The sequence below is a fragment of the Schistocerca americana genome, chromosome 5 (genome assembly GCF_021461395.2).
Source record: "Schistocerca americana isolate TAMUIC-IGC-003095 chromosome 5, iqSchAmer2.1, whole genome shotgun sequence".
NCBI classification, from domain to species: domain Eukaryota; kingdom Metazoa; phylum Arthropoda; class Insecta; order Orthoptera; family Acrididae; genus Schistocerca; species Schistocerca americana.
Window position 1 is genome coordinate 158,778,483 of NC_060123.1, and position 17,095 is coordinate 158,795,577.

Consider the following 17,095-nt stretch of genomic DNA (forward strand, 5'->3'; position numbering starts at 1 on the left):
GTATATACGCAGTTACAGAACATTCCAGTACAATGATTCTTGACATTTGTGGATCCTTCTAGAATGTACTTGAACCGCATATAGAAATTAAAATTTTACAGTTCAGGTGAGTTTTGAATTCATGACCCTCCATGCAACAGTCTAGTATCATAACCACTACACTGTGGTGACTGTGCTACTCGACTTTTTCTGCGACAATATCAAAAACTGTGACAAACTAGTCACAGAACACTTCTCCTATTCAGTGTCAAGCAAAAAAACTTGTCACTGTGCACGTTGTTAATCGTAATGTGCACATTCAGTTACACACGACAGCTTTAGTGACAATTTTGAACAGATGCACGTATGAAAGTTAGAAAAGCCCAAATTGTACAAATCGCAGAAAACTCTCTCGGCTTGTAAGAGCCGCATCTCGGTTCCTGGCATTTTTAACCTGCCTGCCATTTTCTGTAATGTTACAGACAGGGTTACTCAAGATTTTTCGCTTGCCCTTTAACAGTGCTTCAGTGTCTGTAATTTTTCTGTGCTATCTTGAACAGCTGACTGCAATGAGCCTTCAAGCATGAACTATTTGGATGATATTATGGTTTTAAGTTGTACTGTGGGACATATTTCTAGTCTCAGAAGTTTATTTCAAGTTCTCTCTGCTATTGGTCTCAAGTGCAACAAAGAAAAATGTTCTTTCTTTCAAACTGAGATCAGCTACTGGGGCCCTGTCATCAACACCCAGGGCATCCATTGTTTGCAGTTTCCTTTAACTGCTATTTGCGACCTCCCAGCACCTCACAATGTAAGTGAACTTCAAGCAGCACTAGGAAATCTAGCTCACTATATTCAGTTTATTCCAAATGCAGCACAAATTGTGACATCGTTGCACAGATTACACAGAAAAAATGTTTCTTTTGAATGGTCCCCGGAGTGTCAAAGTAATTCTCAGCAATTGAAGGACACTTTATTGAGTGATAGTTGTTTAATGCATTTTGATCTCACTCAGCTAGTCGTGCTACTGGACGATGATTTCTCATAAGGGATTGGTGCTGTGCATTCACACGAAGTTGGATTTATAGGCAGACCAACTGCCTTTGCATCCTAACTCTTGACCAAGGCTCAGTACAATTATTCTCAGCTAGAGGAAAAAGCTTTGACCATTATCTATGGTACAATAAAATGCCACCACTGTCTTTACAGAAGCAAGTTTTACCTAGTGACAGATCACAAGCTACTGATGGCATTGTTCAGCCCTTCAAAGCAAATACCACCACGCACAGCATGAAAGCTGCATCACTGGTCTTTGATACTGTCCAATTACCAGCATGTTATCATGTAAGATCAACAGCCAATCATTCCAATGCAGAGAACCTCTCACCTACCAGTTGGCAATGATACAGTGTTCAATGCATCTGAAGACCCTTGTTTTCTTCTTGATGTGCAGGACTATAAAACTCTTGATCGATTCCACATAGATCATTGTCGGATTGCTCAGGCAATCGCTGTGGATGCCAATCTACAAGCTTTGCTGCAATACATCCGTACTGGCTGGCCACATTCTGTCAAAGCTGCTCACAATCCAGTGGTTCACCGATACTCTGCACTTTGGCAAGGATTGTCTGTACAACAGGGTGCCATTCTGCTTCACTGAAATAGTGATTAATCACTTGCAAAAGTTTCACAGTCTCTCCAAAAGGAAGTTATTTGTCTTCTGCATCAAGACCACTGAGGCATAGTGTGTAAAAAGCAGCTTGCTCAATGAAACTGTACATGGAAGGGGATCTCTAATTGTCAGGCACATGCAGAGTATCAGAATGCTTCACCTCAAAGGTTCTGTTGGCTGTGTATCCTGCTGCAGACTTCTCAGTTTCAGTGGCTAGCTCCCTTTGCTTCCCTTGGGTCCCGCACTGTCAGCGCCCTACAGGGAGGCTGTAGACGTCAATGTGGTGCTACTGACATCACTGCAGAGTCAGCTGTCCATGTCGTGGAGATCTGATCCTATCTGGCCTGCTGCTTTTCTTCATGCTCACGAAGATCCACCAGTAATTGCTATGTCATCGCCACTTCCAGAAGATGCTTGTCCCTAAAGATGGGTGTCCACCCTATGACTAGTTTATCGGCCAGTGTTCCCTGTCATTCACAAGGTGAATGTTGGAGTGCAAGCAGGAGCTTGACATGGGCCACATTTTCAGGTACTGCCTCCTCAGTGACACCTGCATCCAGACCCCATATCCTCCACCTCCCACCCCAACCCTCACTGTTGTTACCAACAAATCCAATACACCATGATGATGACGTTGTTGGGGTGGGGGCAGTGGGGGGTGGAGAAATATGGTGGTGTTCACTAGCAACACCATGCCAGGCATGTCAATTCATAGTTCCAAGGTTAGCACCACACTCAATATCACCACTAGAGGCAGCCACACGGCAACCGGTGGCCACCAACTTATGGTCGTGGCATTGACACACCCTCCATGACTGGCACAAGCAGTGCCGCTCTCATAACATGTAAAAGGCCACGACTAGCTCCTGTGAGCCCAATATTGCATTGTAATCACTGCCTGTGAATACACAGTCTCTCTCTCTCTCTCTCTGTGTGCCAGGATCTACAGTATAACGGCCTCAGCTATGAACTAGGACTCTAGAATTGTACTTTGGATCTGACTGCATTGTATTCAGCAAAATACTGAGTTAAGTAAACACCTTTTATATAACTGTTCTTGTGAGTAATTTCTGCTTTCGGCCTTTAGAACCCATGCATTGCCATAGGGCTGACCACTGTAGCTGCTTCCACGTGCACAGGGAATATCACAAATTCAAGGGGCCCTGAGGCTGAGATCATTCTTAACCAGATGGAATACCTACTTTATCTTCATAGGTGGTCAGAAAATAGGTCTTAGTCCTCATTTTCTCAATACTCTTGTCTATTTTGCTAGTTGTGGCACCACAGAAAGGAAAAAGCACACAGATGATTTTCTAATATTTTCATGTTTTTGTTTCTTAGAGAGCATCACCTTTATATTACATGCCTCATAACAATTCTTTTGGAACACACACTTCTGGTGATTGATTTTGAAATCCAAGTGGTCATCAACAGGAAAAACTGTGGTTCTGCACATTACTGGAATGGATGGTGGAAATTCTGTGTGCTGAAATGTAAATCAGTATGAATTGGCTTACAGTGCACAGAATGTTTGAGCTATCCATCAGACTTCTGTTGTACTACAACATCCAAAATGGCAACTTTGCTTCACCCCCTCTGTCGCAATAGTGAACTGGATGTTAGGTGCAGGCTATTCATGGGCTGAAGGAACTGCTTAAGAGCTTTGACACCAAGTGGCAAAATCATAAACATATTGTCAACATATCAATACAATTTAATGATATCAATATAATGGAAGGAAACATTCCACGTGGGAAAAATTATATATAAAAAAATTATATATAAAAACAAAGATGAGGTGACTTACCGAACAAAAGCGCTGGCAGGTCGATAGACACACAAACAAACACAAACATACACACAAAATTCAAGCTTTCGCAACAAACTGTTGCCTCATCAGGAAAGAGGGAAGGAGAGGGGAAGACGAAAGGAAGTGGGTTTTAAGGGAGAGGGTAAGGAGTCATTCCAATCCCGGGAGCGGAAAAACTTACCTTAGGGGGAAAAGGACAGGTATACACTCGCACACACGCACATATCCATCCACACATACAGACACAAGCAGACATATTTAAAGACAAAGAGTTTGGGCAGAGATGTCAGTCGAGGCAGAAGTGTAGAGGCAAAGAAGTTGTTGAAAGACAGGTGAGGTATGAGTGGCGGCAACTTGAAATTAGCGGAGATTGAGGCCTGGCGGATGACGAGAAGAGAGGATATACTGAAGGGCAAGTTCCCATCTCCGGAGTTCGGATAGGTTGGTGTTGGTGGGAAGTATCCAGATAACCCGGACGGTGTAACACTGTGCCAAGATGTGCTGGCTGTGCACCAAGGCATGTTTAGCCACAGGGTGATCCTCATTACCAACAAACACTGTCTGCCTGTGTCCATTCATGCGAATGGACAATTTGTTGCTGGTCATTCCCACATAGAATGCATCACAGTGTAGGCAGGTCAGTTGGTAAATCACGTGGGTGCTTTCACACGTGGCTCTGCCTCTGATCGTGTACACCTTCCGGGTTACAGGACTGGAGTAGGTGGTGGTGGGAGGGTGCATGGGACAGGTTTTGCATCGGGGGAGGTTACAAGGATAGGAGCCAGAGGGTAGGGAAGGTGGTTTGGGGATTTCATAGGGATGAACTAACAGGTTACGAAGGTTAGGTGGACGGCGGAAAGACACTCTTGGCGGAGTGGGGAGGATTTCATGAAGGATGGATCTCATTTCAGGGCAGGATTTGAGGAAGTCGTATCCCTGCTGGAGAGCCACATTCAGAGTCTGGTCCAGTCCCAGAAAGTATCCTGTCACAAGTGGGGCACTTTTGTGGTTTTACTGTGGGGGATTCTGGGTTTGAGGGGACGAGGAAGTGGCTCTGGTTATTTGCTTCTGTACCAGGTCGGGAGGGTAGTTGCGGGATGCGAAAGCTGTTTTCAGGTTGTTGGTGTAATGATTCAGGGATTCCGGACTGGAGCAGATTCGTTTGCCACGAAGACCTAGGCTGTAGGGAAGGGACCGTTTGATGTGGAATGGGTGGCAGCTGTCATAATGGAGGTACTGTTGCTTGTTGGTGGGTTTGATGTGGACGGACGTGTGAAGTTGGCCATTGGACAGATGGAGGTCAACGTCAAGGAAAGTGGCATGGGATTTGGAGTAGGACCAGGTGAAACTGATGGAACCAAAGGAGTTGAGGTTGGAGAGGAAATTCTGGAGTTCTTCTTCACTGTGAGTCCAGATCATGAAGATGTCATCAATAAATCTGTACCAAACTTTGAGTTGGCAGACTTGGGTAACCAAGAAGGCTTCCTCTAAGCGACCCATGAATAGGTTGGCGTACGAGGGGGCCATCCTGGTGCCCATGGCTGTTCCCTTTAATTGTTGGTATGTCTGGCCCTCAAAAGTGAAGAAGTTGTGGGTCAGGATGAAGCTGGCTAAGGTGATGAGGAAAGAGGTTTTAGGTAGGGTGGCAGGTGATCGGCGTGAAAGGAAATGCTCCATCGCAGCGAGGCCCTGGACGTGCGGAATATTTGTGTATAAGGACGTGGCATCAATGGTTACAAGGATGGTTTCCGGGGGTAACAGATTGGGTAAGGATTCCAGGCGTTCAAGGAAGTGGTTGGTGTCCTTGATGAAGGATGGGAGACTGCATGTAATGGGTTGAAGGTGTTGATCTACGTAGGCAGAGATACGTTCTGTGGGGGCTTGGTAACCAGCTACAATGGGGCGGCCGGGATGATTGGGTTTGTGGATTTTAGGAAGAAGGTAGAAGGTAGGGGTGCGGGGTGTCAGTGGGCTTGTCTCAGGCTTGTCTGACATTTGGCATTACCCCCAAAGGCCTCACACTCAAAGTTCCCATCTCTGGCTGCAACCCTTCCTTCCATCAGTCCCTATACCAGTTCCAAACTGAACAATCCATTGCCCTCACCCACCTAATCCTTCACCTACACATCAACTCAGCCAATGAACACACCCGTCAACTCCTATCCTTAATAAAAGTCCTTAATCTTTCCTCTCCCACATCCACACCGGCTGTTCAGAGCATCCTCCTACAGGCCAACCGTAAATTAGAACAGCATGCCACCCTCCACCTCAAAAAACTATCCAATCTCCTGGTTTCCCACCTCCGGAAAGGCAACTCACTCACCCTTCACAACCTTTCCAGCAAACCTCAACCTCCTCTCATTGCACACAAACCCAGTCCCTCCCATCTACTCAATCTCCCACTTCCAGCTCCACTCCCTCCAAAACCTCAAAATTCCGATCAACACAATCTGGAACCACAACACCCTAATTCAGTAGTTAACCTTTCCTCCAAACCTCTCTCCCAATCCGAAACCTCTGTCCTATCCAAAGGCCTCACCTTCAGCCCCACTCCCAGATTCAACCAAACAGCCCTCGTCAAAGATTTACTGTCCTAAACTCGTACTCTCTGCTGGAAGTATCACTTTGCCACGAAGAAAAATGATCCTAATCCTACTCCTAATGATCCGACTCCTCAAGAATTGAACCCTGCCTGGAACAGTTCCATCCTCCGTCACAGCGGGACCCACCTCCTCTTCCTCAAAATCACCCTCTCCAAACCTTCCAGGAATTTCTGACTTCCAGCCTTGCATCTCAATCCTTCTTAAAAAACCTTAATCCTACACCCAACATCACCACTGCTGAAGCCCAGGCTATCCGTGATCTGAAGGCTGACCGATCCATCGTCATTCTTCCGGCGGACAAGGGTTCCACGACTGTGGTACTTGATCGTCGGGAGTATGTGGCTGAGGGACTGCGTCAGCTTTCAGACAACACCACATACAAAGTTTGCCAAGGTAACCCCATTCCCGATGTCCAGGCGGAGCTTCAAGGAATCCTCAGAACCTTAGGCCCCCTGCAAAACCTTTCACCTGACTCCATCAACCTCCTGACCCCACCGACACCCCGCACCCCTACCTTCTACCTTCTTCCTAAAATCCACAAACCCAATCATCCCGGCCGCCCCATTGTAGCTGGTTACCAAGCCCCCACAGAACGTATCTCTGCCTACGTAGATCAACACCTTCAACCCATTACATGCAGTCTCCCATCCTTCATCAAGGACACCAACCACTTCCTTGAACGCCTGGAATCCTTACCCAATCTGTTACCCCCAGAAACCATCCTTGTAACCATTGATGCCACGTCCTTATACACAAATATTCCGCACGTCCAGGGCCTCGCTGCGATGGAGCATTTCCTTTCACGCCGATCACCTGCCACCCTACCTAAAACCTCTTTCCTCATCACCTTAGCCAGCTTCATCCTGACCCACAACTTCTTCACTTTTGAGGGCCAGACATACCAACAATTAAAGGGAACAGCCATGGGCACCAGGATGGCCCCCTCGTACGCCAACCTATTCATGGGTCGCTTAGAGGAAGCCTTCTTGGTTACCCAAGTCTGCCAACTCAAAGTTTGGTACAGATTTATTGATGACATCTTCATGATCTGGACTCACAGTGAAGAAGAACTCCAGAATTTCCTCTCCAACCTCAACTACTTTGGTTCCATCAGTTTCACCTGGTCCTACTCCAAATCCCATGCCACTTTCCTTGACGTTGACCTCCACCTGTCCAATGGCCAACTTCACACGTCCGTCCACATCAAACCCACCAACAAGCAACAGTACCTCCATTATGACAGCTGCCACCCATTCCACATCAAACGGTCCCTTCCCTACAGCCTAGGTCTTCGTGGCAAACGAATCTGCTCCAGTCCGGAATCCCTGAATCATTACACCAACAACCTGAAAACAGCTTTCGCATCCCGCAACTACCCTCCCGACCTGGTACAGAAGCAAATAACCAGAGCCACTTCCTCGTCCCCTCAAACCCAGAATCCCCCACAGAAGAACCACAAAAGTGCCCCACTTGTGACAGGATACTTTCCGGGACTGGACCAGACTCTGAATGTGGCTCTTCAGCAGGGATACGACTTCCTCAGATCCTGCCCTGAAATGAGATCCATCCTTCATGAAATCCTCCCCACTCCGCCAAGAGTGTCTTTCCGCCGTCCACCTAACCTTCGTAACCTGTTAGTTCATCCCTATGAAATCCCCAAACCACCTTCCCTACCCTCTGGCTCCTATCCTTGTAACCGCCCCCGATGCAAAACCTGTCCCATGCACCCTCCCACCACCACCTACTCCAGTCCTGTAACCCGGAAGGTGTACACGATCAGAGGCAGAGCCACGTGTGAAAGCACCCACGTGATTTACCAACTGACCTGCCTACACTGTGATGCATTCTATGTGGGAATGACCAGCAACAAACTGTCCATTCGCATGAATGGACACAGGCAGACAGTGTTTGTTGGTAATGAGGATCACCCTGTGGCTAAACATGCCTTGGTGCACAGCCAGCACATCTTGGCACAGTGTTACACCGTCCGGGTTATCTGGATACTTCCCACCAACACCAACCTATCCGAACTCCGGAGATGGGAACTTGCCCTTCAGTATATCCTCTCTTCTCGTCATCCGCCAGGCCTCAATCTCCGCTAATTTCAAGTTGCCGCCACTCATACCTCACCTGTCTTTCAACAACTTCTTTGCCTCTACACTTCTGCCTCGACTGACATCTCTGCCCAAACTCTTTGTCTTTAAATATGTCTGCTTGTGTCTGTATGTGTGGATGGATATGTGCGTGTGTGCGAGTGTATACCTGTCCTTTTCCCCCTAAGGTAAGTTTTTCCGCTCCCGGGATTGGAATGACTCCTTACCCTCTCCCTTAAAACCCACTTCCTTTCGTCTTCCCCTCTCCTTCCCTCTTTCCTGATGAGGCAACAGTTTGTTGCGAAAGCTTGAATTTTGTGTGTATGTTTGTGTTTGTTTGTGTGTCTATCGACCTGCCAGCGCTTTTGTTCGGTAAGTCACCTCATCTTTGTTTTTATATATAACAATACAATTTGGAAGAGTTAAATGGAGTCAAATTTAATGCCCATTCTTTAAACTGTTCCATACAGAAATTGGCCATTTCCTGGAGACAATGGAGAGCCTACAGCAACACTCTTGGTCATTTCATAAAAATTGGAAGCTTAGTTTTGTAAGCCCTGTGTAGTTTCATTAAGTGCTCCAGGCAATTTTAACTCTGACTTGCTGTCCTTCAGTCATCTTACGTGACGTAAATACAATGATTCATCAGCCAGTTATATTTCTTCATTATTAATTTATGCCATTTTCTTTTTGACGTATTGGTTACACACTCTTTTAGTCTAATTGTAAGTAACATTTAAACATAATTTCAAGCATCTGTTTTGGCAATTATATCTTCTGAAAAATAAGTAATGCTCTTTATGTTAATTTAATGTTTGTGTACCAGCTGTCATTGATTCATACATAAAAAAAGAATGATAAATACCTTGGCCATATTGCACTCTGAAGAGCTTCCCAATACTGATCTAAAGCTGGCACAGCACGTTTGTGACACATGATCTGGTATCTCAGGATGAGATGTGCGCACAAAAATAGAGCTATTGCATCATAACAGCTCTGCACAAAGGTCTCCAAGTTTTTCTGAAAGATTTTACATATTACTTCTCAACTGAGTTGTTTTTAAATAATAACAAACACCAAATGTTACCATAATAGCATTAAATTTCCATACAAAATTCACTTACAAAAAAAATCATCTAATGTACAATGATTAAAACAAGTGAACATTGAACTAAAGATATTTATTGTCAGAATAAATCTGTTAATGTAAAATTAAGCAATTAAAGACCAAGTAAAATTTTTGGCTGTCAAGGTAAGTATTTTAATGAACTGATTCATGAGATTTCAGTTATCTTTTGATTTACATAGTTTTACTGGTTATCAGTCAAACTGCATGTATGTATCAGAAGTTGTAATTTAGGGTTTCATAAAAGGAAATTAAGAAATTATGACAAAAAGGAAGACTGTGGGGAAGATATTAGGCAACACAATCACAAAAGCATTATGCTGAAAGACACAAATACATAGAAAAAAAACACAAGCTATAATAAGAACATTAATATTTCACTGAGACATTTGAAGGATGAAACTTAGCAGATTCACAAGAAAAACAGCACTAACCTTGAATAATTAAAACGGAATGCTAACTGGCTTGGGGGTGTGTATGAAGATGTGCAAGAAACTGAGATAAATAATAACGACATTGAAGTGAGAATAAAATACAGTAGCAAAATTAAAAAGTGGAGAGGTTTCCAAAAGAAAATAAAACCAAGAGTGCAAGGAAGAAAAGAAAAGTGGAAAAAAATGGGCAGATGAACGAGTATTAAGAAAAGGTAAATGATTTAGCTGCTTGAGTGTGGTAGTTCACTTCCAACACAAAAGTGGAAAAAACAACATGTAAGAGAACAGAGAATATTGAATGGCTTAAGTTAAACAATTTACATGAGTAGTATCCTGTCTGTTGATAGATGAAAATCTCTTCAACACTGCAGAGTTGGAAAGAACATTAAAATACTGTCAAGATCTAAATGACTGACCACTTTTGAGAGAGAGAGAGAGAGAGAGAGAGAGAGAGAGAGAGAGAGAGATTTGAGATGTAGGAATTAAAATTGAAAGATGTTGACCATTCCATTAAGAACAAAAACCCGGCACTATTCAGATAAGATTTTGTTTTCTACTTTGTGGCTATAGAAAGCAGGAACTTTGAACTAATTTCAGAGTCCTAACATAAAAGAAATGTCTTCCATCTGCACATCCAGAGGGGTAACTAAAGTACTGGTCATTACTTCCCCAATAATTTCCTATGTGCTGTCCCTGTCTTAATCTCAGAATGGAGACATTTATTCTTACCTTTGGCACTAAACTCTCTCTCTCTGTTCTCCATAATTTTGTAACAAAGGAGCTTAAAAGAAGAAGAAATCTGCAATAAGTAAAGTTCCACCAATGTTTTAAATTTATGTAGTAATCAGCCCTGAAGCAATTGTTCCTGTTTTGGGAATTTCCAAGTGGATAAACTTCTTATATTATTTGTATCTCTTACATTATTTTAACTTTTCAGAATTATTATTGTGCTGATGCATAAGTTGACAGCACTTTACTTGTGGTGAGAAAAGTTTCTATATGAGATTAAGGGTACACAGAAATCATCAATCATATATTCTCCTCTCTCTGTGTGTGTGTGTGTGTGTGTGTGTGTGTGTGTGTGTGTGTGTGGTGCCTCCCAGAAGAAGGCCTTCTGGCAGAAGGCTTACATATTTACAAGTATTTTTGTTGTGCCTGTCTGCAACTCAACATCTTCACTATATAGTGGGTAGTAATCAGTCCTTTACTAATATTGTGATATATTCTTTTATGCCATAAATGACTCCCTCTCTCTCAGTGCTGACACAATTTATTGGTTCCATATTTCGGATATAGTCTAGAGACAAAGTTGTGGAATAGCCCTGGGTATGCACATGACAACCCATCTATGCCAATGCTAACTTGTCATGGGTCACCTAGAGGAATACTTCCTATCCATTTAGCACCTCTTGTCTGTTTTAAATTCACTTATGACATCTTCATGATCTGGATCCATAACAAGGACAGCCTATGCTCTTTCCTCCAGAGTCTTAAAATCTACTCCCAAATCTGCTTCACCTGGTCCTTCAAAGCTCAAAAGCTACCTTTCTAGATATTGATTTACACCTCTCAAATGATTCCATAAAAATCTTGATTTATATCAATGCACCAAACACCAACGGTATTCCATTTTGAGAGCTGTCCTGTTCCACATTAAAAAGTCCCTCTACTACAACCTTAGCACTTATGGACATTGCAGCTGCACTGGAAGATATGGGTTAGCCAAAATATGCTGATAACCTTGCCATAGTATTTATAGACAGACACTATCCTGTTGCACTAGTCTAGAAACATACATCCTGTGACACCTACAGACAACAAAAATCCTGGTCCATCCTTATACATCATCTAATTCGAGATGCTTACCCCATAGGCCATATGCCTGTGGAGGACCCAGTGCCAAGATGCAGATACAAAACCTGCTTTATATGCACCCACACAGCACATCCTATTCCAATCCCACCACACACATATCCTACCCCATCAGAGGCACAGGCATCGACAGTGTCATCATTTCATATAACAGTTCTGCTGGAACATCTGCATAGCCTTTTATGTGGGCATGACAATGAGTCAGCTGTGCCCAAATGAATGGCCAGTGCCAAGTGTCGTCAAGAGCAAAGTTGACCACCAAGTTACACAACACTCAATATGGAACATGTAAATGGGTTTACAAATGTAATTCACTCTCTCAGTAGCTACAAGTTGACTTCATATGACTGCCTCATACATTAATCTTAATCAGTATATATAACAAATGTAAGTGGAGTTTGTCTGTGTAGCGCACCCCCGCATCTCCATGTGGATTATATGGTATGGTGGACCTCCATCCCTCATCTAAGAAGAAGGTTCCGGTTTGGAACTGTAGGGATTGGGTTAGAAGAGGGAGTCAAAAGGGGGTATCACACCTATGGACTTCTTATGGGAAGTCCATGAAGCAAATGAGAATCGGACGCCAAATTGGCCGAGACTGACCAGAAAGTTCCTTCTCGAATGATCAAGAATGTTCTAAAAAAGAAATGACTAAGGAAGTGATATAGTACTTTTTCAAAATTAGGTTATTGTCGGATACTTAAGCAGTTTTAAGGGCACTTAAAATTATTTTTGAGAATTCAAGAGTATTTTTGAGCCTGTAATACTAACATTTCTTTTTTTTCATTTATATGATGTTCTCAAATGTTCAAGTGATCTGGAACGTTGCCAGAGAACAAATGAAAATTAAGACCAGGTGAAGTGGGTCTTTTTCAGCTGTATCCATTCAATTAATAAATGGGTAAAGAAATCTACCTCTCATTCTATATTTTTTAAAGTATCCTCTACTGTGAGATCCATATACAACTTCAGAAATGGAGCCTGAACAAAGATGAACAATTAACACTTTCTTCTTGTATTCTGTGAGCTCACTATGACCTTTGACTGTGTGGAACAACTATATCTGGGTTACAGAAATGAGACTCGGGTGCCACTTCGAAAGGGTTACCATCGCAACAAAATGAATCGTTCACAAGAACAGAATCATCATCATCAACATCATCATAATCACTTGAAAACACTGCCACTTTACACTTCTTTACAGGTTTAATGGTATCACTGTTACTGGAATCGTCCTCAGAACCACAAAAACATTCATTCACACAGTCATCTGGATCTTCATTTTCAGTAGAAACAACTGAATAATGATCATCCAAAAACCTCCAAAAGTTATTCAGTTTCATTTATTTCCTTCCATTTTCTGACTAGGGCCATCTATAAAAGCAGGAGGAACTTCAAGACAAAAACAGTTACTATTTGAGATATCAAAACTGAATCAAAATGCTAAACAAGCAAAAAGTAATTAAGGAAATACATTGATTGTTGTGTAAATACCTAAATAGAAAAAGCAGTTAAAATATATCACAGCAGATGACGTCAACAGACACAAGTTATCTTGAGATGTGTCCATAGCAAAATTCCAGATTCATCCAAAATGTGTAAACAGTATTGCTCTTGCATGGATAAAGTCTTACTTTAACAACAGAAAACAGGGGCTTGTACTGAAACACAGGATCTAATTGCATTGGGACGAAGACTAGTATGCTTCCTTATACTACATACCTTCCTTTCTTTTTGTCTTATGAAATTATCTTTTGGTGCAATGGTGCAAAATTATATGAATTACTTAGTCTACAAAAGCATATTAAGAATATTTACGTGAAAGTAGATGACTAAGAATCTTGAAGCAGCCTCTGCAATGACTTTGACATCCTTACACTTACTTTCTGATACATTCATGCCTTGGTAATTTAATAACAAAAATAAATTTAAGCTGCATTGTGATTTATGCAGCCACAAAACATGTCAGAACCAATGTGAATGCAAACTTTATCTCTTTTCTACAATTCAGTGTGTGGTTTAGTACTCTGATGCAATTTTCTTCAACATGTATACATACAGCAAAAATTTGGGAATTCCTACAAAAACAAAACACAATTGAAAACCTAACTTACTGACCACTGCTTGTATAAATCATCTCATTATCTAGGTTGCAAATAATTATTAGCTGAATGACTAACTGCAATGTTTATTGTAAATAGTCACCTATTTTTGGTGTAGCACGAGAGTGTTGTTATGTGGTCTTTATTATGACGCTTGCACCACCAAGAAAGAGAACAAGATGTTACAGGTGTATATTTCCTGCAATATGCATTTGGAGTTCTTGGTGCTATATGCTTCTACATATGCATGCTACAGCCCATGTGCAGCCAGGAGAAATGCTGTACAGCCAGCTCAAACAAAATGAATGACACACAATGTATTTTGCCTATATTAACTAATAGCGGATGTAAAAGAGAGAGAAAAAAATGGACTTTCTTAATATTTGGTCTATCAGCTTGGCCAAGATTAACAGTTATGAAATTTTTAGTTCAATACCTACAGTTATGAAATTTTGAATTTAACTGTTAAAACTCAACTGAGATAACAGTCTTGTTCTATGTAGCCAAGAAATCTATGCGACTTTTCACAGTTTTATCCAAATGCTGTACATTAAATAATAGAAATGTTTGAAATACAGTAAATACTTTTCAAGGAAAGTTGGAGAAACTATTTTAACACAGATGTATCAAGCTGGTGTCTAGTTAAGTGAATATTCCACGCCCAGATACTTTTAGGGACTTTTTTAGACCACTCCTGTTTTAAATTTGGTACAGGTCAGTTTTGTAACATGATGACACACTCACACACTCTCTCTCTCTCCAGATTTATTGGAAAGTACTTATCTAGTCAGAAGAAATTACTATATATCATTAGATTAACTGGAGTGCTGTATATCATTTACAGAAGCTTCAAGTATAGGCTTTACATTAAACAAGAAAGTTAAAGACAATATTAACGACATTGGAGATATCTCAACTCGGGAATAACAAGACATTTCCAAAAGAAGACAATCCACTGAAGTGATTCAGGCCTAGGTACCAACAAGCTTTCTAATGAGGAAATGCAATAACTTTTCACAGAGGTACAGAAACTGATAAATGACAGAGAATTCTGTTGCAGGTACAATATGATATTGAGGTATTTTAATGTGAAAGTAGGGCAAAAACCAAAGAATTATTTTTCAGTGTGAAACTATATCTCACGCTAGAAATGACAGACATCATAATATGTTAGTAGAAAATACCAAGAAGTATGCCATATTTGTCCTAACACATTCTTCCATGACATAAATTTACTTGACAATCCTCATAGGGAATTAAAAGTGAAACTGGCTACATTTCTGGACATTCTGCCGAGTTGTTGTTTCCATTTTGTGCATAGTATTTTTATTACTGACCCAGTCATCTTCTCTTCTTCAGGTGCTGTCAGTTATGCTGTTATGTGTACTCGCTACCTGGACTGCAACCAGACTATGACCTGTTGTTGGGCTTGCACCACCATTTACAGATGATAGTGAGTTAAGACTTCTGACATCCACTAAGCCCTTCAATGGTTCCTTGCCTCTCTTTTTTTTTTTGCCTGCACTGATATTCTGTGGATCACATATTCTCTCATCATTTCCCAGCTCTGGTGAATGTGATGGATGACAGGAACTTAGTAAATTGAGGGCACGACCACAAGTCTTGTGTAAATTGTAACCTTGATCCCTGTTTATTAAAGTCTCCCAGCATCTTTATTTTGACAGGGTCCTTAATTATGATGTACCCAAAACTTGGTGCTTGCACCACAGTACTAATCTCATCATATTTCACTTCATGATTATATCTGAGGTACTGCTCGGTGACGGTTGATGTACTTGGTTGTCTTAGATGTGCTGTTGATGTTCCCTGCATCTCTCCTCGACTGTTGTAATAGTCTGTCCCAAGTAAGAAAAGCCACATTTGCAAAGAAAGTGGTACATTCTCCACTTCTGGAGTCCTAGATAATTTTTACCATTACAAAGAGGACCTTTTATTTTCACTGACAGGAGAAAAATACACTAGATGCCTTGTGTCCATAGGAGTATACTGGCCTTTCTGGATATTGGGCCGGTATCAAGCAGATAAGTGATTCTTGGTTTCTCTTTTTCTTAGACATTCTTGATTTTGACTGCAATGTCCACTGAAAATTAATGATCAGAGCACCCATTTCTTTGGAAACCTATTTGTAGCTGTTATAATTCTTTGGTAAGGCTCTCCTTGTCTTAAACTGTTTGATCTATGGACCAGAGTCTTTAGCACTGAATTTCTCTGTGATCCCCGAACCAAACAAAAATCTTAACCTATGCATCTAACTACTGGCATTATGTTATCAGATAATCTGTTGAAGTCGAAATGTGCAACAACAGTTTTAAGTGGGACAGTGGCTATTCTCTTAGTGGAGTATGGAAATGAGCCTTTCATGCTGAAAAGCTACAGAAAGTAAGTTGAGTTATCCAGCAGCTACAAAATCAGCTTTGCTACAAATGTTCTACCATCACAGACATCAAAAAAATCTCTGGTGCCACACGTAAGTTCTGAGACTCTGTAGTGTCTCCATGACATAATTCAGCTAACTACTCATAAATAAAGTACCACAGTGCTTACACATAAGCATGTACTGAAGAATGTTGCCACAAAAAACTATTTTCTTAAATTAGTCAATGCTTGACCTCAATAGCAACTTTTGCTTTAGTCTTAGTTTCCTGACTGGTTTGATGTGGCATGCCACAAATTCTTCTCCTGTACCAACCTCTCCATCTCAAAGTAGCACTTCCACCCTTCACCCTCAATTATTTGCAGGATGTATTCCAATATCAGTCTTCCATGACAGCTTTTACCCTCTACAGGACCCTCTACAATCGTGGAAGTTATTCTCATACCGTAACACATGACGTATTATCCTGTCCCTTCTTTTCAGCAGTGTTTTCAATATGTTACTTTCTTTGCTCATTCTGCAGAGAACCTTCCCATTCCTTATCTTTTTTATCAGTCAACCTAATTTTCAATATCCTTCTATAACATCACATCTCAACCACTTCAGTTCTCCTTTTCTGGTTTCTCCTCAGTATATGATTCACTACAATGCAATGCTTTGCTCAGACATTCTTTCTCAGAAATTTCTTCATCAAATAAAAATGACTTGGATATTAGTAGACTTGGCGTGGCTGGTAATACCATCTCTCCCTGTGCTAGTCTGCTTTTTATGTCTTTCTAGCTTCATCCACCATGTGTTATTTTCCTTGCAAGGTAGCAGAATTCACTAATTTTGATGTTAAGTTTATACCTAATATTATTTCTGTTACTCCTCATTACTTTCACTTTTCTTTGGTTTACTCTCAATCCACAGTTTGTGCTCACTGGAGTGTTTACTTCATTCAACAGTTCCTGTGATTCTTTCACCGAGAATTGCAATGTCACCAGCGAATCTTATCACTGATATCATT

General features: G+C 41.6%; 1 protein-coding gene across 1 annotated transcript in view; it reads right to left on the bottom strand.

Annotated features, from left to right (window-relative positions):
- The window catches only part of LOC124615675 (vacuolar protein sorting-associated protein 52 homolog), a 112,150-nt gene that overhangs the window by 42,848 nt on the left and 52,207 nt on the right, over positions 1-17,095 (bottom strand). Inside the window, exon 8 of the mRNA XM_047143703.1 lies at positions 9,023-9,177. Coding sequence (XP_046999659.1) covers positions 9,023-9,177 — 155 coding nt within the window. The remainder of the gene's footprint in view (positions 1-9,022; positions 9,178-17,095) is intronic.